Below are 27,665 nucleotides of genomic sequence, written 5' to 3'. Positions count from 1 at the left end.
GAGAGTCTCAGTGAGAGGCCAGGCAGCACTGGCTCTTGCACAAATACTGAGTGCCTATGATGCTCGATATGAGAAGGCGAGTTATTATCGCCTTTAAATAACCAATGGCCACCTTGTTCCCGCGGTGATCGGTCTTTTAGACCGGAACGAGATTGCTCAAATACAGGAGCTTCTTGTATTCACATGAAATTGTGGATACAACAACAGGGAAGGCTGTGTCTCCTCGATTCTCACATCAACAACCTCCATCAGGGGACAAAGATCCCATCTGTGCTATGTCTTCGGACGGATGGGACTACATACTGCTTAGCAACACATTCTGGGCTGTTATCGCAGGGGCCATCCAAATCATCATCTTGTGGATAGGTATCCACCGCTCATAGAGCCTCTAGATTAAGCGGGCCGAAACAACATTCATGTGCTTAAGCATAAATATTTGTATTTCGTCAGGGGCAACAGCTTTTGACGGCTTAGCTCTCCTTAGGCTCTGAATAGATGCGGTTCTGTATCGCCTGGGACCATAGGTTACGTTGAAGGGCAAACGACAAGCAACCACAGTTACCCGGAGAGAAAAAGACGATAAAAGGAGGAAAAAGGTAGTTGATGCATGTTTATGATGGTATAGAATGTTTATCTTCAAGTCAGAATGAGGTCCAAATAGCAGTGACCCAACTAAAGAACAAGGCATTAGGAGCCGACGGGTTACCCGCTGAACTATTTAAGACCGGAGCCGACGCGCTAATAAGGCGTATGCATCAGCTTATCTGCGCAATCTGGCTAGAAGAACGTATACCCAATGATTGAAACCTCAGCATACTATGTCCCGTACACAAGAAAGGAGACAAGACGGAATGTGCCAACTACAGAGAAATAGAAACAGAAAATTGTATTTTTTCAATTAAAATATTTTATTAACATGCGCTGCTCATTTTTTGACCGCAGCTGTAAATGTTCGCCAAGTTACTGATGCAATGGACTGCTCTAATTTAAGCGGCCAGATTCTTGGAGTTAGATCTGGAGACTATTGCAGAGTAAGAATATCATAATAAATCAATGCGTATACTTACAGCGATCTTAGCTACAAAAAACATCATCTTAGATAAAACTTAGATTCTGTGATGTCAAATGGGACATTACACGAATTATTATTATAAGCTTTAATATTTATACATATATACTATAAAATAAATACAAAATATTTCACAACAAAAAAAAAACGAAAGTAAAGTTTCAAACAAATGTGATACAAAAAATAAGAAAAAGACATATTCATGAATGTATAAAAGCGTGAGTTTTAAAATAGCTTAGAAACCAAAAAAAGTTATGTAATTTTTATTATTTGCATATAATCAAAGTTGATAATTAAACAAAACTTTTCATTCTTCAATTTGCTTCATTCGGTAATTGTTAAAAGACATAGATCGAAACTGCCCTCGTATGATGGAAAAGTAACTCTACAACAAAGGCATTTTATTTTTTGGTAATATTCTTGGCTGTATCATTTCACTCAGCTTAATCTGCAAGTATTTTTGTTCGCATTGTGAATTCTCCATATATCTGTCGAAGTATTTTTCAGAAATATAAAACAACTCCGAATGGCCATCTGAAATTGAAGTATTTAGAATATATTTTGAAAAGTTAAATAGAAGACTTGTAGCAATTGATACACAATTTTATGAAATTCTATACAATTGTAATTATAATTTGGTCTTATTATTGGATGCACGATATTACATGGCCAAATAAAAATGGTAATAACGAAAAAATGGACATATTTTTATTGTCATAGGAAAGTGATGGACCAATTGGGTTGCCCAAAAAGTAATTGCGGATTTTTCATATAGTCGGCGTTGACAATTTTTTTCACAGCTTGTGACTCTGTAATTGCATTCTTTCTTCTGTCAGTTATCAGCTTTTACTTTTAGCTTGCTTTAGAAAAAAAGTGTAAAAAAGTATATTTGATTAAAGTTCATTCTAAGTTTTATTAAAAATGCATTTATTTTCTTTTAAAAAATCCGCAATTACTTTTTGGGCAACCCAATATATGACTTTCCCTTGTCTAAAGATTTCCCTGGCTTGAGAACAGGGCCATTCCTGGCCGTCATAATGGCCCGGGACCCAGCAGAGACTGACAACCTTCCTCGCGTTTCCAAGAAACTCCTTGCAACTTCTAACCAAGATCTATCTTACATGGCGCAACGCCAGAGCCTTCAGTGCCGACTTACTACCCTCGTGAAAAGAAAGAAAATTATTCTTTATTTTCTCATAACATTTATGAAAAAATTTTTAATATCATCCAAATGAAACTTTTTATAACATAAACATATGGGATCAATGAAAAATGCCATAGCTTAGGATAGGTTAGGTTGAAAAGAGGGGGCTGATCAGTGTTGCCACTCAAGAAAATTATTTGTTATCAAAATTTAAGAAAAATCCTACCCAACGCGACCAAAATCTACCAAATGTTCTACATGCCAAAAAAGCAACCTGCGACCAAATCGTCTTAATATTCATAGAGGATCTAGCCATGTTCCTCCGTCTGTCTTTTGAAATCACTCTACAGCCTATAAAAATATCGGCCATAGTTAAAGAAGGAGGTGGAAAGACGGAGGCCACCGTAGCGCAGAGGTTAACATGTCCATCTATGATGCTGAACGCCAGGGTTCGAATTCTGACGAGAACATTGGAAAAATTTTCAGCAGTGGTTACCTCCTCCTAATGCTGGCGACATATGTGAGGTACCGTACCATTTGGAATGGCAGCCGTGTAAAAACTTCTGTAACAACCTCTTTGTGCACAGAGACTTTGACTTAGGTTTTTACCTCAAATCATAGCCTTTGTTAAGCGGATCCGGTACTTGGATGTTGGCTGCGGCTTAGCTCGCCGGATGGGGAGGTTCTTTTCCGCTAACGGCTGTACATTTAAATTTGTACCGGGTTTTTAAAAATAAACTTTAAAACAAATGCTCAAATACACTGGAAAAAATATGATTAGTGATAATAGCTTGTGGTCCATTTGTTTGAATCTGATGGTTTACATCTTATCATGGGAGAGTTTAGGTGTTATTTCTCTCCCTGGCATCCCACCCCATTTGACCTATTGTCATCCATGGTATTTTCGGTGCCAAAAAAAAAAATATTTGAAAATACCCCAAAATTAATTCATCCATTCCTCACATGACCGTTACTTTTCAGCCTTTTTGACAAACTAACACATTGTTAATTAATTTTATATAGCAATATTCACATATTTATTTAAAGTTTAATTGATGGACTAAATTATTAAGAAAAATTATAAACAATTAGGGTTTTTTTTGTTTTTTTTAGGAAATATTTAACAATGTTCTATGAATGAATGATTAAAAAAAAATATTAAACAAGGCCTTTATATATAACATTTCATGTTTCTTTGGTGTCCTAAAACTAACATAATCATAAAAAAAAAATAATATATTTTAATTTTAAATGTTTTTATATATTAACAAAAACATTTTTTTAGATTAAATTTCTAGTTATTTCGCTTGATATTTATATTTGTTTCCTTTTTTTTTTATTGTCTAAAATATTGATTTTTAATAACAGTTTCGCCATTAACAATAAAGATTTTATAAGTTTATAGTACAAATTTTTAATTATTTATTCACTTTAGAAAATTAGTAAAATATTAATAATTATTGACAATTTTGTTAATACAAATGAATATTTTGCATGCTTAACAAAAATTGAACTTTATGAGGAAAATTTTAACACTTTTTTTAAATAAGAAAATGGCGGTTTCTTATAAATATGTATTTATTTAATACCTGTTATTAAATGTTAAGCAATCAAGTATATTTTAATATTTAATTATTATGTAAATAGATTAGTTTGCTTGTGTTCCTTTTTTTTAAATAATCGTTATGGTTTTTTTTTTAAAAAAAAAAACTAATAAATCCAGTAGTTTTACAATTTTGTCATACATCTGTATGTATTATTATTTCTGTGATATTTTCTCTTCCAAATCTTGTATGTAGTGCAATTTATAGCTGTGATATTAGTTTTTTTATTCAACTTTTAGTTTAGTAGTAAGTTAGGTTAAGGTTTGCGTATTTTTTTTATATACATAGGTTTTAGTAGTGTATATATGTGTGGCTAGGGGACAATTTGGGGGTTATGTTAGTTGATACATGTGGTTCCGGACTTACACAATCAAACCCATACTTAATATGGTTTTTTTTTTTTTTCCAAATTTCAAAAAGGCCTATATTCGGCCGACCGCCACAGCAATACAAAAGCAGGGATGTTGTGTGGCACCTGCAGTAGTACTTGCAACCCAACCCTGAGGTCTTCTTCTTCCTGTGGTAAATCCACCACGTGTGGCTAACCTCAACTGCTATGTATGTACAACCACAGATGGCTCTGTTGCACGGTGGGTCCCTAGTAAAAATGCCACAAATAAATACGCATCTCACATTACCGAAAACTATTAATTCTCTTTCTATTTACAATAGTGAATATTAAAATAAGTTTAAGCACGTGATATTCTTCTCTTTAGACTAAACGCTTCATGGTGCCTTATGTTCACACTGAACGTTTTACTATTGGTCATATTTCATTGCCACATATTTAATATGCTCCAATTGTAAATGAAGGACATATGTATAAAAACGCTTTATCATTTACTTAATATGTCCATCTAACGTTCCTTTCCCATAAAAACCACGTCTTCCTAAAATTTCGCAATTAATTTGTTCAAAACTTTTTCTTTTTTTTCTTTTCTAATATTCACTTTTATAAATCTACTAACTAATTCTATCTATACAGAAATAGCCAAATAATTAAAACAAACTGATTTTTCTTACCCTTTTCTTGGGGCTGTCTTATAATATAAGGAAACGTCCTCAATAAAAAGCACTGACACAGAAAATAACCACAACTAGAACTCAATGACGCTTAAAACACGATGTTGACAGGTCAGTCTCGAGATTTGGAAAAAGCACTTTTCTACTAAAACTTGTCAAAAGCATGTCCTTAAGTCCTATGCCGGTAACGTTCTTACGTCGTTACGACTATACAACCCTGCATTCGTTGCACAGGTGGCAATTCCTGTTGTACGTCCTACGCTCTTATAAAGGTTGTGCCACATAAAATCATTATTGTGAATGGCAAACAAAATAGAAAATTTAAAAAGAAGAAGACAAAGAACGACACCACAACAGCCGCCAAATAAATAAAAACAAAAGAAGTTTTATTATTTAAAGTGGTCATCACAAAGCCTGCTATTTTTACGTAGCCTGCGAAGTAAAAATTGTTGGGAAAGTCTTGTCTTGTCTTGGCCTTCATTTGTCATTGTTGCAACCAATGCAAATGCCCAAGGAATCAAAAGAAAATGCCAACGCAACATCCTACTGTACACAAACAAATGGTAAGAAACTTTCAAATGAAAACAGCTATTGTGCACATTTCTAAAATGAATTTCTATCCGCCTGTCTTCTACAGAAAAATTTGGCCAATTTAAATCTGGAAATATCTCAAACACATGCATCTGCAAGAAGCTTATCGAATGGTCAAGAAATCAAATGTGAACGGAAATCGTAAAAGCCCATTGCCAAAATGTTAGTGTTCGTTGTCAATGTATCCATGCCTGTACATTGCCTGTTGTCGATTTCGTTGATGTCCTTATGCCGTAAATCCCTTGTCGGCAATAATATATGTGCACAAATAACGACAAAAACAAATGGATGTCCGTATACCGCCTGTTGGTAATGAAGTGTGTATACAACAAAAGTCTGTAGACGTTAAACCTTGTATGCAAACTGGATATAAGAATGAAAATGCGACATGTCCTGCAGTAAATGCCTTATATGATGCCTGTAATCACAAACATCAAATGCAAATGGACATTGGAAAGTCCACAAATAGTCAAATGCCAGCAATCCGTTTGTGCCCTATCGTATGCGACTGATGTCTATTTCCTGTCTATCAGCCTATTTCGTAGTGCCTTATATGAAGATGTGTATGGCAGGTATAAAATATGTTGTATGGGCGATAACCAGCTGCAATGCACAACAAAAAAAAGCAAACCTATGTCTGTCCGTCCGAAGTAACCACACAATCAAATATCAAAAGGAACTCTTTCTACATGCGTGGACCTCTGAATGGCGAAGATAAGTACACATTTCAAATTCAATTATTACAATCTTCTAATTCGTTTCTTCTCTTTACAGGTAATTCTTTTCTCATACATTTTCTAATCTATTTCTTTCCTTTCTAAATTCCAGGTCAATAATGGAAAAACATCAATACAAAAGTCATCAAATAAGCTGCTATGATCTGACATCTATAATATAAATGCAACATAATAGTGGCCAGCGCCATTGGTAAGAGTAACTAATACTCATAGCTATAAGATCTAGTACCGTGTAGATTTAAGTTAGGCGTTGGGTATGTTTGTGTCTATCTATTGTTTCAAATGTTGAGCGTGAATTATTCCGATTAGTTTTCCATTTAGATTCTCAATTTCATACTGGCAGTTTCCAATAGGTCTTCTTATTCGACATTTGAGCCACTGTTTGCATAGCTTTGCATTAATGCCTTTTGAGAAATTGCTTTGGACAAAATTTTTTCTAAAGACTTCTTGTCCAGGTTTGTATTGTACATTTTTCGATCTCTTGTTGTACGTCTTTTCATTTCGCACATAAGCCTCGTGTAATTTTTCTTTTATTTTTTTTGTGAGCAATTGCATTTGTGCTGCTTTAGGTAAAATCTGTGTATCACCATCAGAAAGTGCTCCTAATTTTCTTAAGATTTCATAGGCATCCGCATGTGTGATCATGTTATAGCCTGTGAGTGCAAAATAGGGTGTCACGCCTGTTGATGCGTGAACTGTCGTTCTCAGTGAGCATTCAATACGAGATAGATTTTCATCCCATCGTTTTTGATCAGTTTGTAGATAGCTTCTTATACTGCTAAGTATGGTTTGGTTTACCCTTTCACTAGCATTGGATTGTGGCGAGTGTATTGCTGTCCTCATATGCCGTATTCCAAATATCTTAAGCATTTTTTGAAAGGCATCAGACACAAATTGTTTTCCATTGTCTGAATGGATTATTTCGGGGACACCAAATTTATGAAAAATTTCTTCTATGAGAAATTTATTTACCGATTTAACTGTGGCCTTAGGCATTGCTTTTAATATCACAAATTTTGTCTTGTGGTCCAATACTATAAATATAAAAGCTTTTCCAGAACAGGTACGTGGATAAGGTCCTAGAAAATCTACATAGATTTTCTGGAATGGTCTTGTTGTGGTAGTTTCTTTTCCCATTTGTGGTCTTAAGGTTTGCCTGGGGTGTTTGATTTCCTTGCAAGTATCGCACATGCTTACGAAGGTTTTTATTTGAGTTACCATTGATGGCCAATAAAAAAATTGTCGTATGTCATAAAGGGTTTTTGCTATTCCACCATGCGATGTGTTTTCGTTGTGTGACTTTCGAATCACTTCATCGGTTAGATTCTCAGGTAACCAGATTCGCCAGCAATCCTCTTCTGTTTGGATTTCTTCTTTATTAAATTTTACACGCTTATACACAACACCTTCTGATACTTTCAGATCAGGTAGCCGATTATTGTTTTGCTCAATTGTGTCTATTAGTTTCAAATATTGCTCGCTTTCAAATTCTTTCGAATTGAAATCAATTAGGCCTGTTCGCACAAATTCGATTTCCTCCATATCAAGTCTCGACAGCATGTCAGGTACCACATTTTTAGTGCCTTTTCTATGCTCGATAGTAAATTTAAATCCTTGGAGTTTTAAACTCCAGCGTGCTAAACGGCCATTCAGGTCATGTTGCCTCATGAGCCACTGTAAACTGGAGTGGTCAGTTATGACAGTAAACTCCATGAGCTCAACATATTGCCTGAAACGTTCAATCGCTAACAAAACTGCAAGGCATTCCTTTTCGGTGGTAGAGTAGTTTCGTTGTGCTGAATTCAATTTTTTTGAAAAGTACTCTATTGGGTGTTCTCCATTATCATCGTCTTTTTGAAAAAGTACGGCACCTACGCCTACATTCGATGCATCGCATTGTATGAAAAAGGGTTTATCAAAGTTAGGGCTGGTTAAAACAGGACTGGAGATCAGGCGTAATTTTAATTGCTCGAATGCAGTTAAAGCTTCAGGAGTCATAGTAAATTTGGGCGATTTCTTAAGTGTATCGGTCAGTGGAGCTGTTAGTGTAGAGTACTCATAGATAAATCTACGATACCAACCTACTGTCCCTAAAAATTTTCTGACTTCCTTTGCGCATCTAGGTGGTTTAATATTAGCAATAGCCTCAACCTTACTAGCATCTGTCTTTAGTTTTCCGCCTCCAACAATATACCCTAAATATCGCAATTCCTTATGGCAAAATTTAGATTTTCCCATATTTATTGTGAGTCCTGCTGCCGTTAACTTTTGTCCAACTGTCTTGAGCATCTGCATATGTGTTTCAAAATTGGGTGACACAACAAGTAAATCATCTAGGTATACGAAAACTCGGTCTCTCAACTCTGAAGGAATCACTTTGTCCATCAGGCGGCACATTCGTTGAGCAGCATTACACAATCCAAAAGGCATTACTTTAAACTGGTAATGTGGACGGCCTTGTACTGTGAATGCTGTCAACGGACGGCTCGATTCCTCCAGAGGAATCTGCCAAAACGCATCCTTCAGATCTATTGCCGAAATGAAATGAGTGTCGCCCAACCTCGATAACAATCCGTCGATGTTAGGCAGCGGATACGCGTCCTTGCGAGTAACCTTGTTTAACTCTCTAGCATCCAAGCAAAGACGGTTTTTACCTGGTTTAATTACAAGAGTAACACGATTATTCCACTCTGCATTTTCCGCTATTTCAATTACATCTAACTCTAACATCCTATCAAGTTCGTCGTACATAAGTCTTTGAACAGCAGGGCTCACTGGGAAATATCTCATTTTTCTAGGGGCTGCATCTCCTATATCGATTATATGACGCTCGACGTGCGTCTTGCCTAGCCCAAATTTAGAATAGCATCTAAAAGACTGCTTTACATCCTCTAACACAATCTCCTGCAAATGCGATAGTTCATGTATTGGCTGAGCCTCAATAAGACGTGAATCAATCTCATTAATCATGTGGTCAAAGCAAATTCGTATTCCTAATTCATTCCAAAAGTCAAAACCTAATATAAGTTCCTGTTTCAAACCCGGGACTAAGTAAAACAACATATCGCGTTTCTTATTACCGCATTCAACTGTCAGTCTTACCTTGCCAATAATAGTCTGTTCTTTGCCATCTGCTATCTTCACTCTTGACTTAAAATCGATTAAACTTGAACCTAGCTTTCTTACATTCTCTAAGCATGAACTTCCTAAACAACTAATTGAAGCACCACTGTCCATTAAACCCTTGAATTCGTGCCCATTGAGTTTCACATTCATATATGGACGTATGTCGTCTTCGATGTTTAGGCAGGCAGAAGCAATTCCACGCCGTTCTTTCTTCCTTCGTTCATATGTTTTCCTTGCCTTTAAAATCCTTTTGCTTGTGACAGGTATAAAATCTTTAAATATTTCCGATCGGATTCTTTCATATCGCTCCAAACGTTCATTATAAGGTATTATGGCTTTGAGTTTTCTTTCATGGTTGTGCGACCAGGTAGGTTGTTTCGTTTTGACTCCACCAGGTGTTCTCCAGGCCAATATTGGTGTCAAATTGTCACTATCAGTTTGGTTGTCGATTGTACTACCTGTGGTTGTACAATGACTTTGTATATTTTTGGATTGTTCATCTGGATAATTTAGATTTGAGTCTGCTTCTACTGAGCTGTTTCTCCGCTCGAACATGTGGGCCCAGTTCGCAGCATGTTCTTTGCCTGGTTTCCCGCGCATCGAGGACACTTTGGTGAGGTAACGCCGTCGAACCCACATTTGAAGCAAAATATTGCCCTTTGTTCAATTGGGCAGTCAATAAACGAATGTCCAGGTTGCTTGCAATTCCAACATACTAGTTGTTTGGAATTGTGCGTCATGGCCTCTACTTCATATGTCTCTTCATTAGGTAAAAATTCAGCTTGCATTTCATTTACTCTTCTATAATTTTGGTGTTGTTGTGGTTGACGAAAAGATAAGCGTTTTGCCATTGTCCTTTCGGCTCTTTTACATTCTTCTATCAGCTCATCTAATGACTCAATATTCTTTGGGTATATGAGCTGAATAAGTCCGTCCTTTAGATTGTCCTTTATGATACGAATCATTTCGTATTCCTGTATGGGAAAACGCATTTGGTTTCTCAACTTAATTATCTCCGAAATAAAAATATCAGCTGACTCTGATAGCATTTGTCTTCTCTCCATAATTTTTCTTTGAATTTCGAAGTCACTTTCGAAGTTTCTGAATTTTTTTATGAAATGATATTTAAGTTGTTCCCATTGGCAAAAGGGGTTGTGTTGCCTGAATTCCCATAACCAATCGTGAGCTCTTCCACTCAGCAAATGGTGAAAATCTTTTACAAATATGTCCCATGGACAATTATAATCAATTCTTAGAGATTCTGCCCTAAACACAAAATCTTCCACACTCACAGATTTTGATGAGCCATCAAACCGAAGCCCCCACTTTTGCAGTTGCATTGGTGTGATTGGTTTATAACCCATTGTAAAATGTTGTGTGTGACTGTAGTTGTTGGGATGAGGTACATTTCCATATTGGTCATTTGGCCTGTAGCTGTTGTCGTCCATTGCTCGATTTGGCAAATAATTTGTGTTATTTGGATGGAAATTCTGCTGTCGATAAGAGAAATTCTGCTGTTGTTGCTCATGGCGAGTAGATTCATGATCGTTATTTCGGCTACTCTGTATAGGAATATCCCCTCGTTCATCTAACGAATTTCTAATCGCTCTTGGTATCATAACTGCCAGGTTTTGTTCTATAGAACGCATTATACTAGCCTGCGCAGCTCCAATAGATGCGTCTACATAATCTCGTACGCTTAGACTGTCGGTATTGGTTTCACCAGAGGGATTGGCATTCTCAGGTAGAGTAGGCATCCGATTTTGTTGTGACATTCTGGAGAATTCTCTTCGGATCTCCCGTGCTGTTAGACTACTGTATTCTGGTGTGGTAATAGACTCTAATGAACTCAAAGAAGATGAGGTATGAGGTCCTAACTGTGTATGTGCCTGAAAAGTTGTATTCGAATTTCGATTTGTCTCGATAACTGTCCGATTTGGGTCAAATCTACCTGGGTTCCTGTTTGGGGTATTGTTCATAGGATCTAGACTAACGCTCGTGTCTGGAATTGTATTCAAATTCTGATTCCGTAAATCTCTGTTAGCAATGCGAGCTGAGGATCTAGAACCTGTTCTTTCAGTCATTCTATAATTCAAAAAATATCTAAGAATGTCCTGCTTCCCCTTTCCTTTGTGCCCTATGCAGCAACAAAAAAAAAACGCAAACGTAATGCGAGAAATTCCTAAGAAAAGGGAATAAACAGTATCGTTTCGTATGGCAGTGTAAATTTACCAAAACAAATTTATGGTTTATTGAAATGGTAATAGTATTTGGAAATAGGCTCTTTATATGTAGTAATAAAAATATTTTAATTCAAATATATTAGTTTTTTTTTTTTCTTTTTTTTTTTTTTTTTTTTTTTGGTAAGGGAATGTTTTAGTGTCTTTTAGGCAATATATTTTGTTATAAGGGTTTAGTTGATAAGTGTTATATCTACATGTATACTACAAAAACAACACTAACAAAAACAAAAATTTTAACAATTAAGATTAATTATATTTCTCTTTTCTTTTTCAGATAAGGACAATATACATAGGTATGATGGCTGAAATCTTGTAACGGATCAAGTGATGGTGGAGAATGGTGTATAGCTTTAAGAATTACTTTTAGTTTAACAATTTCAAATTAAATTTAAAAAAAATACTTTAGGCTGAAATTTAAGATGTAAAATAATAAATTTCATTTAATTTTTTTTTCAATAAAAAACAAAGAAATCTATTCAGATTTAAACAAAGATGTTTGTATAGAATTCTTGGACATAAAAGCAAATTGTCAAAAATCAGTACGCTGAAAAAAATTACTTTGTGTGGAATACCTTCTAAATCGCATCATGCCATTAAAAAACAACAACAAATGTAATATCTTGCTATATAGCATCAGAATACATGATTCCTGCCTCTATAATAGATTGATTTGATTCAGTTGGTGACTTAATGATTGGATCTATTCTAACAGTCGTTGCAACACAGGCATGGCAATATTTTGCCTTCCGGGACACCGCTATATAGAAAAAGAATCTTTCTCATAAGTTTGGGCTATTTATCTTAACAAAATTTCAATTAAGTGGATGGTGTTGGGTAGCCAATATGCACTAGTAATAAAGGCAGCCCCACGTTGGGCGCCAAAATGTAACAACCTCTTTGTGCACAGAGACTTTGACTTAGGTTTTTACCTCAAATCATAGCCTTTGTTAAGCGGATCCGGTACTTGGATGTTGGCTGCGGCTTAGCTCGCCGGATGGGGAGGTTCTTTTCCGCTAACGGCTGTACATTTAAATTTGTACCGGGTTTTTAAAAATAAACTTTAAAACAAATGCTCAAATACACTGGAAAAAATATGATTAGTGATAATAGCTTGTGGTCCATTTGTTTGAATCTGATGGTTTACATCTTATCATGGGAGAGTTTAGGTGTTATTTCTCTCCCTGGCATCCCACCCCATTTGACCTATTGTCATCCATGGTATTTTCGGTGCCAAAAAAAAAAATATTTGAAAATACCCCAAAATTAATTCATCCATTCCTCACATGACCGTTACTTTTCAGCCTTTTTGACAAACTAACACATTGTTAATTAATTTTATATAGCAATATTCACATATTTATTTAAAGTTTAATTGATGGACTAAATTATTAAGAAAAATTATAAACAATTAGGGTTTTTTTTGTTTTTTTTAGGAAATATTTAACAATGTTCTATGAATGAATGATTAAAAAAAAATATTAAACAAGGCCTTTATATATAACATTTCATGTTTCTTTGGTGTCCTAAAACTAACATAATCATAAAAAAAAAATAATATATTTTAATTTTAAATGTTTTTATATATTAACAAAAACATTTTTTTAGATTAAATTTCTAGTTATTTCGCTTGATATTTATATTTGTTTCCTTTTTTTTTTATTGTCTAAAATATTGATTTTTAATAACAGTTTCGCCATTAACAATAAAGATTTTATAAGTTTATAGTACAAATTTTTAATTATTTATTCACTTTAGAAAATTAGTAAAATATTAATAATTATTGACAATTTTGTTAATACAAATGAATATTTTGCATGCTTAACAAAAATTGAACTTTATGAGGAAAATTTTAACACTTTTTTTAAATAAGAAAATGGCGGTTTCTTATAAATATGTATTTATTTAATACCTGTTATTAAATGTTAAGCAATCAAGTATATTTTAATATTTAATTATTATGTAAATAGATTAGTTTGCTTGTGTTCCTTTTTTTTAAATAATCGTTATGGTTTTTTTTTTAAAAAAAAAAACTAATAAATCCAGTAGTTTTACAATTTTGTCATACATCTGTATGTATTATTATTTCTGTGATATTTTCTCTTCCAAATCTTGTATGTAGTGCAATTTATAGCTGTGATATTAGTTTTTTTATTCAACTTTTAGTTTAGTAGTAAGTTAGGTTAAGGTTTGCGTATTTTTTTTATATACATAGGTTTTAGTAGTGTATATATGTGTGGCTAGGGGACAATTTGGGGGTTATGTTAGTTGATACATGTGGTTCCGGACTTACACAATCAAACCCATACTTAATATGGTTTTTTTTTTTTTTCCAAATTTCAAAAAGGCCTATATTCGGCCGACCGCCACAGCAATACAAAAGCAGGGATGTTGTGTGGCACCTGCAGTAGTACTTGCAACCCAACCCTGAGGTCTTCTTCTTCCTGTGGTAAATCCACCACGTGTGGCTAACCTCAACTGCTATGTATGTACAACCACAGATGGCTCTGTTGCACGGTGGGTCCCTAGTAAAAATGCCACAAATAAATACGCATCTCACATTACCGAAAACTATTAATTCTCTTTCTATTTACAATAGTGAATATTAAAATAAGTTTAAGCACGTGATATTCTTCTCTTTAGACTAAACGCTTCATGGTGCCTTATGTTCACACTGAACGTTTTACTATTGGTCATATTTCATTGCCACATATTTAATATGCTCCAATTGTAAATGAAGGACATATGTATAAAAACGCTTTATCATTTACTTAATATGTCCATCTAACGTTCCTTTCCCATAAAAACCACGTCTTCCTAAAATTTCGCAATTAATTTGTTCAAAACTTTTTCTTTTTTTTCTTTTCTAATATTCACTTTTATAAATCTACTAACTAATTCTATCTATACAGAAATAGCCAAATAATTAAAACAAACTGATTTTTCTTACCCTTTTCTTGGGGCTGTCTTATAATATAAGGAAACGTCCTCAATAAAAAGCACTGACACAGAAAATAACCACAACTAGAACTCAATGACGCTTAAAACACGATGTTGACAGGTCAGTCTCGAGATTTGGAAAAAGCACTTTTCTACTAAAACTTGTCAAAAGCATGTCCTTAAGTCCTATGCCGGTAACGTTCTTACGTCGTTACGACTATACAACCCTGCATTCGTTGCACAGGTGGCAATTCCTGTTGTACGTCCTACGCTCTTATAAAGGTTGTGCCACATAAAATCATTATTGTGAATGGCAAACAAAATAGAAAATTTAAAAAGAAGAAGACAAAGAACGACACCACAACAGCCGCCAAATAAATAAAAACAAAAGAAGTTTTATTATTTAAAGTGGTCATCACACTTCTCCGCAAAGAGGAGTCGCACTGCTGTACGCCATCCGAACTTGGCTGTGAAAGGGAGGCGCCTTATCATTGAGCTTAAACTTGATTATGAGACGTGTGTCCCTGTTCCTTAATGGAATGTTAATGGGCAAATTTGCATACTTATAGATGACCTTAATATGGATATAGCACCCATTATACCGATTTCCCGATAATAATTCTTGAATTAATAAAAATTGTATTTTGCCCCGATTTCCATGAAGCACAATGTTCGATAAAGCTGTTTCCAGATTTACTACCCGTTTCCGCCCTTTCAGTAAGTTGCATTGTACCTCTCAGCATCCAAATATGAGCAAGATCTGTCCATAATTGCATGTGGCTGCCATACAGCCTGATCTTCCGATTGAAGGCAATCGGACGAAAGCCGAATTTTTACCCGGCGTTTACGAAATTTGGTCCAGATCCCTTGACTCTTGCACCAGTTTTAGTCAATATCAGAATTTATTAATTTTTTTCTGAAATTTGAAACAGTGGGACTCCTTTATAAGTATTAGACCCCGTCGTCCAAGCCGAGTACGTGAGAAATAAAGTCTGCGTCATTAAAGGCTTAAAATAATTATATCAGATGATTTTGTTTGTAACTTCAAGCTCGAGGTCAAAGTGGTACTGATTTAAAAAAATGGTTTCATTCAGCATACACTGAAACGAAAGAAAGTGAAACAATCTTGAGTTATCCTTAAGGATTTTTTCAATAATTTGCTTGGCACTGATAAGTGGGAAAAACCTACCAAAATTTAAGGTCTGCATAACAACCTACCAAAAATAAGAAAATCCTACCAATTTTGGTAGGAACCTACCAAAAACGACATCACTGGTGGTGATATTAATCCGCCCCATGCCACTATTGACAAACATCTATGGCCAGAAATCGGTTTGTTGTGCGGTCTAAATTCTAAAAAGTAAACTCGAAAAAGAAATTAGGAATTCCCTGCTACTTACAAAATCCTTAATTGTTTTCTATATCACGCCCCTAAGTTGGTCTATGTCTGGCATTGTGTCCCCAACTAAGTACCGGAGCCTGCTAGCCGCGAGAGTCAGACAATGACATAGGAAATGCTCCAACGCACAGAGGGAGAGTGCCGAAAAAAAAACTAATAAAAAATATGCTGTGTGGGATCGGGTAGAGATATCTCTTTGGAATGGTAAGAGCTGAATTGTTAGCGAGTTCGTGTCCAAAATTCAAGGCCCTAGGTGGTCCGGGCGCCTATTGGCAGGGCCCTAAAGTTGGTCACCGCGGTACTCCGAAAATTGTTGGGGATGCCAAATCTTCATTTGTGGTCCGATTTTCAAAATCAAAATTTTTCAAAAAATGGGTAGTGCTCAAAAACCCCCTAAAGTGCGCATGAGGTATACAATATCTCCACTGGTTTTGGACATATTCAACTTAAAATTTTTTTTGTTGCACTTTTGCAATGTACGTAGGCATTGTGGTTCGATTTTAATTTTTATATATGATTTGGATTTGTAACAAAATTTACAACATTGCTCAAAAATCCCAAAAAAAGTGCGCTTCAGGTATACAATATCTCTTCACTGGTTTTGGAGATATTCAACATTTAATTTTTTTTTTGCACACGAACTCGCTTACACCTCAGCTCTAACCATTCTAAATTTCAAAGAAATATCTCTACCCGTTCTCACACAGCATATTTTTTATTAGTTTTTTTTTCTCCCACTGTGCAACGTCTCACCATTTTCCCCACATGCCCTACACATGCTGCAACAATTATACATAAGTTAGCTCCTAGTCCTATGTGTCCCGTCATAATACCGAAAGATATACTGACCTCCTTCCTACTTCCTTTCAGTAATAGCCTTGTCATCTCACGATCCAAATTTTGTTTTTCGTTTATAAATTTTTCGTTGTCTTGTTGGAAGTTGAATTTGTTTTTTGTATTGGGATTCGTGGATATTGTTTTGTTGCTGGGGGATGGGAGATTGGGAAAAATGTCAGTTTATTTAGGGTTGGAGTTGATTTTGTTGTGGTGTTTTCTGTAAAAACGTAGCTTTTGCCATGCTGCAGTACTCTTCCGCTTCCAACAGAGGAACTATGTGGGCCAATGCAGTTTGTGCGCAATGTTTTCGTGCATTTTTTCTGACAGAAACTCTTGGTACGTGGAAACATCTTTGCATCTCTTATTTTTGTGTCCCAAACGTTGACTTTTTTGCACTGCATAAGATTTCATTTGGTGTATAGTATTTTACTTGAACCACTACTACTGTCCTTAAAAGTCTATAAAATAGCATGTTGAGGCCAAAGTGCCTATAGGCATACTAGATTTGGTGTTGTTGTTGTTGTAGCAGTGTGTTATTTACTGAGGCGGCAGCCTTTGCCGATGAAGAACTTTATCGGGCCAATCCGGTACGTACAACCGGCTGCAAGATTTAGCGTCTTCGCTAGAAGAGATTATTTATATATTTTGGTCGCACCTTGTTCTTTCATTTCCTTTACAGTGGTGTTAATGCGAGGACGTCGAATCTTTGAACATCTTTGAGGACAGGAAACTGGTCATCAGGTCAATAACAACCAAGACGGTAAGATCGCGAGTGTTAAAAGATAAACGGCTTCTCGGAGGACTGCCGTCAATAAACTTAGTGTTGTTAATTCATTTGTAGTTTATTCCAGACTGACTGGTAAATTTGAATATGAGTACAATGTAATAGCGAATACAATAAAGAATGAAATATCAAAAAGGAATAGTAAAAACTAATATACACAAAAGGGAATAGAGAACACAGTGTTGCAATACAAATAATGGTTGTGACTACTTCGTACTTTCCAACACCTCCCCTCGAAGTAGGACGTCCTCTATAGAATCTCGGCCACGCCCAGTTCTCGAATATGTTGTTGATGCTTACTGGAACCAAGGCCCTTCGTGAGTACGTCAGCTGTCATATCTTCGGTCCTCTTGTACTCCAATTTAATATAACCAGAATTTCGGTACTGTTGCAAAAACTGATGTCGGACGTCGATATGCTTGGTACGAGAGTGGTATCCGACGCTTTGTATCAATTTCTGGGCACTCTGACTGTCGTTGAAGATCGTAATGCAGTTTTTCGGCAGTCTGATTTCCTCAAAGATTCGTCGAAGATACAAGGCCTCCTTTGAAGCCTCTGTAATAGCAAGGAGCTCTGCTTCTGTGCTCGATAAAGCCACGGTCCTCTGTTTTCGAGCTTCCCAACTGATTGCTCCGGAAGACATTATGAAGGCAAATCCTGAGTAGGAGCGTCTATCGGAGAGATTGGAACCCCAATCAGCGTCCACAACCGCATACAATTGAATGTTGCTTTTGGTATACTTTAGTCCATGATCGATCGTCCCTTTAAGATAGCGTAATACCCTCTTGGCGGCCTTCCAATGTTCAGTATTGTAATTCGAATTAAACTGGCTTAAGAAATTTACGGCGTACGCTATATCAGGCCGAGTGCTGACTGCTAAATACATAAGGGCACCGATCAAGCTTTGGTAGGGATGTTTTCGCATTATTGTCGCATCAGGTTCTAAAGGCTTATCCAATTTACATTGTTGTTCTAAAGGTGTCACAACCGGTTTGCAATTTTGCATGTTGAAACGTGCAAGAACGGATTCGGTATATTCCTTCTGCTTTAATGACATTTGACCATTCTCCAAATCCTGGTCAAATTCTATGCCCAAACATCTGCTGACCCTCCCAAGGTCCTTCATCTCAAAGGATTCTGCCAAAGACTTCTTTATGTGGCATAGCTGTTCCTTATCGTCCGTGGCTATTAATAAATCATCAACGTAAACAGTGACTAGCGTGATCTTCTCACCTTTCCTGTTTATGAATAAGCAAGGGTCCTGTTTCGATGGTATTAATCCAAGTTGTTGTAATCTGTGACTCAGTTTCTGGTACCACAGTAGGCCTGATTGTCGTAGACCATATATTGCCTTGACGAGTCTGCATACTGGATTTTTATATTTCTTCAAATTCCTGAGCCACGCTTCCGCAATTTCAACGGCTTTCTGATTCTTCTCCTTGCTTGTTCCAACCGTTTCTCCTCGTGACAATTTGTGCAAGACTTCCTCCAAATAATCAGGTACATGCATGAAGACTCTTTCCTTAAGATCTCCATTCAGGTATGCTGTCACAAAATCCATCTGATGGATTTCCAGGTCATTTTCGACAGCTACAGCAGACATTAGTCGAATGGTCGACGATCGAACGACGGGTGAGTAGGTGTCCGAAAAATCCTCCCCTGGCCGTTGGGAGCACCCTTTTGCGACTAGACGAGCTTTCTTCTTATCGTCCATTTTAGTGCGAAAAACGAATCTATTGGCAATCACCTTCTTGTCATCTGGTTGTTCGGTAATTTCCCAAGTACCATTTAATATCTGTGCTAAAAATTCGTCTTCAATTGCCAGTCGCCATTTGAGACCATCTGGGGAATTCATCGCCTCGCCACAGGTAGTAGGTTCGTCGTTAAAAACGGCATTAATGAATTCGCAATCTTCAAACCCCTCGAAATCATCCATGTCCTCTTCACTATCCTCTATGGCGTCAGCATTTGTGTTCTGGGTCTGAAATGTATCATTCGCGTTTTGAGATGATGTCTGGGACTGTCGTTCTCGCTGTTCCGGGTACTCCTGTTCTCCTATTGGCATTTCATACTCGTATTGTGGCTCCAAGTCTTCTCTGATTATTGGCTCAAACGCTTCTCCATAAAAGTCTTCTGTAAACTTGACGTCACGGCTAATAATTACATGACGTTTCTTTGGCGACCACAAACGATATGCTTTCGCCTCTTCAGAGTAACCCACCAAAATACATTCATCAGAACGCGAATCCAATTTCCCATTCGTCTTATCCTTGATCAAAACGTATGCCCGGGTGCCAAAAGTTCTCAAGTGTTTAATCGATGGAGTCTTACCTGTCCAAATTTTTATTGGTAATTTTCCATTCAATGATCTAGTGGGACATCGATTTCTTAAATAATTAGCGGTGTTTACGGCCTCCGCCCAAAATACCGGAGGTACTCCTGCCTGTTTCATCATGCACCTAGCCATCTCTAGCAACGTCCGGTTTTTCCTCTCCGACACGCCATTTTGTTGCGGCGTATGAGGTGCCGTCAACCTTCGTCTAATGCCGGCCTTTTCCAGGTAATCATCGAATTCTTTATTTAGATATTCGGTGCCGTTATCCGATTGGAGAAATTTAATCTTTTTGCCAGTTAATAGTTCCGATGAACTCTTAAATTTCTTAAAAGCACCCAGCACGTCAGATTTCTGCTTCAAGAAATGGACTTCACAGTATCGAGAATAGTCGTCGATGAAAGTGACAAAGTACCTTGCGTTCGAATGTGAATTAACTCTCATGGGGCCACAGACATCACTATGAACCACTTCCAATAATTCACTGGTACGATTATCACCTCGACTGCTGAAACTATTTCGTGTCTGTTTCTCACTCAAGCACACCGCACATGTTGACAATCGTTGGCCTTTCTTGATTTCAATCCCATGTGCGCCCTTAGTATCGGCAAGCAATTTCAAATCATGTTCATTAAGATGGCCTAATTTCTGGTGCCACAGGTCGATCTCACCTATTTTCTCTTCAGCTGAATTAACAGAGTCAATCGAGTTTATAAAGTAAAGATTACCTTTACGAGTTGCTCTGCAAACTTCATTTTTACCGTCCATTATAAAGGCTTCATCCCTATGGAAGTGCACCTGGTATCCCTTATTCGTCAGTTTTGAGATGGACAGCAAATTGGTGCGTAAATCTTTAACATACATTACGTCTCTTATTATAAAAGGTTGCATTTGCCCTTTGTTAGCAACTTTTATTTTGACGTCACCAATACCAGATATTTCGCTCATCTCACCGTTTGCCAAACATAAGCTTTTCCTTATGCTTTTCATTTTAACAAACCCTTCTTTGTATGCGCTCATATGAGAGGTGCAGCCGCTATCCAAACACCATTCGCTAGAGATGTCAAAACAATTTAATGTCACATCAACACAATTAAACAGCGACTTCTCTTTTCTGCCCTCGCTCTCCTCAGCATGGTTTGCGTTTGATCTGCAGTTTCTGGCATAATGCCCAAATCTTCCACATTTGAAACAACCCTGTTTTTGCCTTTGCTTTTGTGCCTTTGCATTTTCGACTTTATCCTCTCTCGCCACTCTTTCAAATTTTCCGTTGACGTTGTTTTTCTTTGGCCTTACATACATTGCATTTTGCTCATCTCGTTCTGTTTTTGCTTTACGTGATTGGTCCTCTTCGAGTATTTTCACTCTCAACACATCGGGCGTTGGCAGTGCATCCCTTGTCTCCAATGCACATCGAAATGTCTCGAACGAGTCTGGCAAGCTGTACAGAAGCAAAATGGCCAGTAAATCATCTCCGATGGTTACATTGATTTCTTTGAGTTTGGTCACTGCGTCGAAGAATTCGTTCATATGATCGCGAGCACTCTCACCCTCCTTCATACGTGCCAAAGCAACACGCTTTAGTAACGTTGCCTTCCTGGCAGGCCCCTTCGACTGGAATGTGGACTCCAATTTCAGCCATATATCCCTAGATGTTTTACACTCGGATATGAGCCCCAATTCCGATGGTGCCATTGATAACAAAATATCCGCGCTAGCTTTCTGGTCGGCGATCTTCCATTTCTCGATTTCGGCAGCTTCAGCTAACGGGCATTGTGATGCGCCACTGACATATGCCCACAAGTCATTTTTTATAAGAATTGCACGAATTTGCAATTTCCATGTATCGTAATTCTGGGAATTTAAAGGCTCAATCCGTATTACGTTGCCCGACATATTTATTTTTCATAACCGTACTCTTCGCAATTAAAAATCGATTTAATTCTTTACGCGTCTTCTTGAAAACGGAGCCTGGGCCCATAACCTGTTGTTAATTCATTTGTAGTTTATTCCAGACTGACTGGTAAATTTGAATATGAGTACAATGTAATAGCGAATACAATAAAGAATGAAATATCAAAAAGGAATAGTAAAAACTAATATACACAAAAGGGAATAGAGAACACAGTGTTGCAATACAAATAATGGTTGTGACTACTTCGTACTTTCCAACACTTAGTTATCGTGAAAAGACGAGGCTATTACCGAAAGCATGTAAGGAGGGGGTCAGTATAGCTCTCGGTATCATACATAGGACTACTAGCTCACTTAAACAAAATAGGTGCAGCAATTGATAGCATATGTAGGGCATACGGGGAAGATGATGAGACGTTGGAGCATTTCCTATGTCATTGCCCGACTTCCACGGCTAGCAGACACCGACATTTCGGTGGGGGGACACAATACCAGACATAAACCAACTTAGGGGCGTGATATGGAAAACAATTAAGGATTTTATAAGTAGCACCGAATCCATAACTTAAATTTTCTATTTCGAGTTTACTTTTAAGTATTAAGAGCTCTCAATAAGCCGATTACTGGCTTAGGTGTATGTCCATAGTGGCATCGGGCGGATTTATATTCTCACTCTCTTTTCAACCTAACCTAAACTTACCTAGCACTTTCATCTTCCGAAACATGTTTAAGACCGGGTGCGTCTAAAGTTCCTTGAACGAACCTCAACTTATCATGTAATTTGTACGGGACCGAGCATAAGTTTGAGAGAATTTGAAATTTTTTGATCTTTAAACATTTTCCTCGAACATGGGCAGGCTGAGCATGTTCGGCATCGGTAAGTGATTACAACATATCTACTGATGTCGACTTTATTTCTTTGCTCTGGTAGAGAGACACATTGGTGCATAGGTTAGCTACCTTCCGGCGAGAATACCTTAAAACATTTTCACCAAATGCTGACAATATTTATGCCGTTCGGACTCGGCATAAAACAAGAGGTCCCATTATCATTGAGCTAAAATTTGAATCGGCCAGCACTTAATTCACAATGTGAGAGTTTGCCCCTGTTCCTTAGTGGAATGTTCATGGACAATATTTGTATTTGTTTGTATATGTTTTCTTAACTTTATTGAGAGCAGATTTTTTTATTGAAAGAAGAAAAAAACAGCAAAAAAGAAATAAAAATTTGTTCAATCTCACGGTAGCCGGTTGTACGTACTGGATTGATTCGTTGAGATCATTCATTGACAAGGGCTGCCGCCTTAGTGTACAACACACTGCTACGACAACAACAAAATTGTTTTTTAGGTGCTTATTTTATGTGTTGTTACATGATTGTGAGAATTGGGACGTGCCAAACGTCTTTGGCGGTTGAATGCCAGTCGATAATTGTAATACAGCTATGAGTATCATCAAACATCAACGAAATGAAATAGCTTTGAAAAAGAGTCAGTCGGTCGAAGCCACACGAAGTTGTTTACACTGAACGTTTGCGTCTGCCCTCGGGCATAGGAATTTGTGTGCGAAAACACATCCGCTGCCCATCTTATATACCCTTTATTTTGCATCTTATTATTAAAGGCAAAAATCTTGAAGTTCGTTGAAAGTTAGTAAATTGACTTTATGACACCGTTGTCCAAGTTTCTTAGTTAAAGACGAAGATATCCCTTACAAATAGGAGCGTCTTTAAATGTATATATATTTTTAAAGTTGTTGAAATCTAAACTCAAAATCGATTTTCGGTTTTTAAAGACAGAATCGAAAATTTTATTTTATTGCCGTTCAAAACCTGAAAGCTTGATTTTGATTTTAGACCCTTGATTTCTTAGAATTTCTCGTAGAATACGATTTTAGCAATCGACCGGTGTGTGTGTTTTCGGGCCATACAAATGGCCCACCTTAGGCTACAAATTCGCTTGATGGGTTTTTTGAACGTGGGCGCTTTAACTACTTTGATTTTTATAGGATAGATCTAAAACACAAGCTTCATGCGAGTTAAGTCGCATAAACGAATGGCTAAAATTCAGTAAAAAGCCTAACCAACTAAACTTTAGACAATAGTTTTGTATGACCATTCTAATAATTTTCTTATGGTGACTTTAACTAGACTCTTTCTCTTATTTTAAAACAGTTATGTAAAGTTGTATAATGTTGCATATCTTACCCAATATAAGCAGCTTTAATGATTTTGTTCGCTGTTGAATACGCTCTACTTTCGCGGCCATAAATTTGGTACAATCTGGATTACCTTGCCGATTGGTAAAAGGAACCTTGAAATAATAAAAGAATGATGATTGATTACAATCAATCAATATTTATTCAATGGACTTACCTTGAATATCATAATGTCGCCTAAAATAGGCATATCTGTGGTATCTTTGCACATTCCAATGATTTTACTAACTTTGACCGAATTGCTAAGTCTTCTGGAGATATTAGGAGTGGATGTATTGTTGTGATCATCCGTTTCATTTAAATCAATGACTTCCTCGACGTCTGATGTATCCGATATTGAAATATCTTGAATAGAGGTGGTGGTTTGATTTCTATTACTAGTTTCATTGTCTTCATCTATATCAATACTGAGATCCACACAATCTACCGATTGAATACTCGATTCCATATCGTCCTTCATCTCAACACTTGTATTGTTAGATGCATGATTGTTGGAGGCGTCTAGATCTTCGATTTGAGTAGCAGCCAAACTTTTGTCGGCAACAGTAGTGTTATTTGCCGTTTTGCTCTCGTTGGCTTGCAAAGCATTCACAGATTTTTCACTTATGTTGCTGCTGTCTAAAGCATTTTTTTCCGTTTCCTCATCGTCTTGTACAATATTACCGTCAGCCGAGGGAATTTCCACAGTTTCATCGTTGTTACTTGACACTGCTGTCATACTTTCTGCTTCGTTGTCATTGTCTCCGGTAGGGGTTAAAACTAATTCTGCAGATTTCAAAGGCTGAAGTGGATTTATTAAAATATTTTCTTTGATTTCTATTAAGGACTTGATTTGATTCGCATCTCTCTTTTCTTTTACCGCTGTCTGGCTAATTTCGAATATTCTAGGTTTTTTGGGGTCTGTATTTTCTAATTGGCAATGATACTTAACAATTACCGTTGACTTTGGACATTCCTCTTTTGTTGTTATGTCGGCGTTACCATTTGTTATAGTAGTTGAGATTTCGCCCGTTTCATTGAAGTGAATATGTTTTAAATGCGAACAGTTTTTTCTAAAGGGATTATTCGATGCTCTCTTTTCCTTTTGTAAATTCCTTGAATCATTGATAAATGTTGACGACGGCAAACCGCTTAGACGTGGTGGTGGTATAGATAATTCTACTGGATTGAAAAAAGTCACATTTCTAATTAGTTATCGCCCGCAATGAATTAATAAAAAGTAAATAGTTAATGAATTATTCAAATTACAAAATTAGGATATCATGTAATAGTTTCAAGGAGGAGCCTACATAGTTTTACATAAATTAATATCAGTCTTTAAAATTTCCCCAATCAGACTCAATTGGACAATTTTGTACATGTTTATCGCACTTAACTAAATCGGGGACTTATCTACATTTAAAATTTCAGAATCATCAAATGGAAATAGGGATGGAAAGCCTATTGCATAGACTTCAAAACAAACTTACTTGAATTTTCATCTGGCTTTTTGGAATATTTGTGATTACGTTTTGAGTTGTTCATTGTATTACCATTATGAGAATCTAATTTTTGGTGGGCTGTGTTATTATCGCAACTCTCAGTAGTATTATTAGAAGTTTCACGGTTATCTCTTGTCTTACGTTCCGGGTGAGTTTTCTTCTGTTTGATGGTTTTCAAATTACTGCTGTTATTTAAAATATCCTCTGGTTTGATGGTATTAATGTGGTGCTCCGCATTTGACTGCCGATCCTGTTCCTCTTCATGCTGAAGGACTAAATATGGGTATTCACCATTGGGCTTTTTATTTTTTTTGGTTTTTGTTGTTTTATCTACTGACTCTACTGGCAATATTGGTAACATATTCTCGCCGCTGGTACTTGTAATTTCAGATGATTTATTTCCTTGTTTCTTCCCATCGTGCCTGATAGTGGCATTGATTGCTGAAAACGAATTCTTAATACGTTTAGAGCTATTATTTGGCGTGGAGCTTGTTAAGTCACAGCCTAGTGAGTGATATTTGCGTTTTTTCTTTATCATTTCGTTTGGCTCCACTTCCACATGTTTAAAACTCTCTGCCACCTGTGCTTCTCCATCTTCAGGGTAGTGTTCGCGTTTTGCTTTGTTTTTTCTTGCCTTTCTTTGGTTGTTCGATTCCTTGGGGGCAAAAGCTCTGCAAATGCGGGAGGTATAATGTAATCATTTGCCAAGAAATAAGTTCCCTACTCTACTCACTTTAAGTCTTTACAAAACTTCAGTATCTCAATAGTTTCCTAAAAATAGATCATTTTGGATGAACCATTACATTTTTTTTGGAAATTGACATGTATGCTTACTTCTGGTGGAAGAAAACATCCGTCATGAAGAAACTTGGCTTCAATGTCGAATAATGTTTCCACTCTTTTCTGCAAGTCGGAGACAGTCTTCCACATTTCCACATCAACCATGACCAATACCATTTTTCTCTCATCCTCAAAAAATGCCGACAGATCGATTTTAACGCCAAATTTACTCATTATTCTTCCTACAGCTATAATGAATTGTCAATGGCGATCCGGCTTTTTAGTGTTTGCCTTAATCATTATGACGCTAATACTCACGTTTGTATATAAATATAACCAATGGGAATCCGTAAATCACGGTATTCGTTTTGTCGGGGATTTAGGAGCTTCAGATATAAAATACTAGATTAATACCAGTTGGCCCGTAAATTAAAAACAAATGCCGGTCAGCAACAGTGTTGCCAGTAAGTCGATGTTTTGACTTTCTGCGAGAAAATCAATGTCGATTGTTTGTTGAAAAAAAATCGAATAGTCGATTATGAAATCGCTTCATTTTATATTGATACAGGGTGTACTAATGATGAATTTTCATTCCTTCAACAAATGGCAACCACGAACAACGATTGGAAATCAAACGGTTTCTTTCATTCTTAATGCAGAGTTTACATGGCACATCTGTGTATTGTCATTGTAGTTGTATTGGTGAAAATAAACAAAAAATCGATGTACTTGTTGGCAAAAGTTGTAATCAACCCGTACTCACGATGAGTACGATAATGATATGCCTCCTAATTACCCTTTTAGACGGCACATCACAAATTATTAAAGGAAAACGAGTCGTTTTTAGAGCATTATAAAGGGATTTAAAAACGTTATCTCACTTGAACAGCTGTTAACAGCCAGCCAGGTTTGGCGGTATTAAGATGTCATAATTTTGTTTGCATTCTCTTTGTTGTCATCTTCTTTCTCGCATATGATCTGCTTATGTACGAACATGTATACACACACACAAATGTCTTTGTGCGTGTTGGCAAACCGTCGACCAGCTTGTTGGCAAGATGGCGGATTGCACCATATGATTTGTGGTTGTGCAAATGAGCCCACCTTTAATTGTTTCGCCATGATAACACAGCTGTGATTTTTTTCTAAAATCTTAAAAAGATGTTCTCTTTGATCTGATATTCTACACATAAGCAACAAAACAGTGTTATTATGACGAAAATACAAACATAAAAGACATTTGAAGAAGATAAGTTGTAAAATAAAGTTTATTTCTAAGACCACTTTGAAATTTCAATTTACGGCATTTGCCACTAAAGGTCGTTTCATTGGGGCTAGATTTTTGTCTAATAGACAATTTGTGGAGTTAATAAAGTTAAATCTGTCTCCAGACGCCTTGATTGGGTTTGAACTCTTATGCTAATTATTGTATTGAGCGACACTGCAC

The 27,665-nt window shown here is 36.6% G+C and overlaps 1 protein-coding gene and 1 long non-coding RNA gene across 4 annotated transcripts; one reads left to right on the top strand and one right to left on the bottom strand.

Annotated features, from left to right (window-relative positions):
- Positions 1-1,256: 1,256 nt before the first annotated feature.
- On the bottom strand, positions 1,257-26,687 carry LOC106085311 (coilin). 3 transcript variants are annotated; one of them, XM_013249512.2, is made up of 7 exons: positions 26,537-26,687; positions 26,273-26,466; positions 26,172-26,209; positions 25,427-26,109; positions 24,115-25,118; positions 23,947-24,052; positions 1,257-1,603 (listed from the first exon to the last, which is right to left on the bottom strand). In XM_013249512.2, exons 2-7 carry the CDS (start codon positions 26,450-26,452, stop codon positions 1,455-1,457), a joined length of 2,160 nt encoding a protein of 719 aa, XP_013104966.2. In that variant the 5' UTR covers positions 26,453-26,466; positions 26,537-26,687; the 3' UTR covers positions 1,257-1,454. The 3 variants fall into 3 exon arrangements, 2 of the variants coding, with proteins under 2 accessions (XP_013104966.2, XP_013104967.2); XM_013249513.2 differs by having other exon boundaries at positions 24,115-25,115; XR_009398290.1 differs by lacking the exons at positions 23,947-24,052; positions 24,115-25,118; positions 25,427-26,109; ... (1 more) ...; positions 26,273-26,466; positions 26,537-26,687 and adding an exon at positions 16,723-21,995 and having other exon boundaries at positions 1,518-1,603.
- Positions 5,315-12,012, top strand: LOC131997588 (uncharacterized). Its single transcript, XR_009398291.1, has 3 exons — positions 5,315-5,403; positions 5,478-6,358; positions 11,812-12,012. It is a non-coding gene; the product is annotated as an uncharacterized LOC131997588 (long non-coding RNA).
- Positions 26,688-27,665: the final 978 nt, after the last annotated feature.

The sequence above is a fragment of the Stomoxys calcitrans genome, chromosome 5 (assembly GCF_963082655.1).
Source record: "Stomoxys calcitrans chromosome 5, idStoCalc2.1, whole genome shotgun sequence".
NCBI lineage: Eukaryota > Metazoa > Arthropoda > Insecta > Diptera > Muscidae > Stomoxys > Stomoxys calcitrans.
This window is presented reverse-complemented; position numbering and strand designations above follow the sequence as displayed.

What these genes read in the sequence shown, in the direction of transcription:
- LOC106085311 (XM_013249512.2), bottom strand. Translation starts at nt 26,452, where the DNA reads ATGAGTAAATTTGGCGTTAAAATCGATCTGTCGGCATTTTTTGAGGAT. An exon ending in AAGTTTTGTAAAGACTTAAA is followed by an intron (nt 26,110 to 26,171) that starts GTGAGTAGAGTA and finishes CCGCATTTGCAG; the next exon opens with AGCTTTTGCCCCCAAGGAAT. An exon ending in GCGACATTATGATATTCAAG is followed by an intron (nt 24,053 to 24,114) that starts GTAAGTCCATTG and finishes TATTATTTCAAG; the next exon opens with GTTCCTTTTACCAATCGGCA.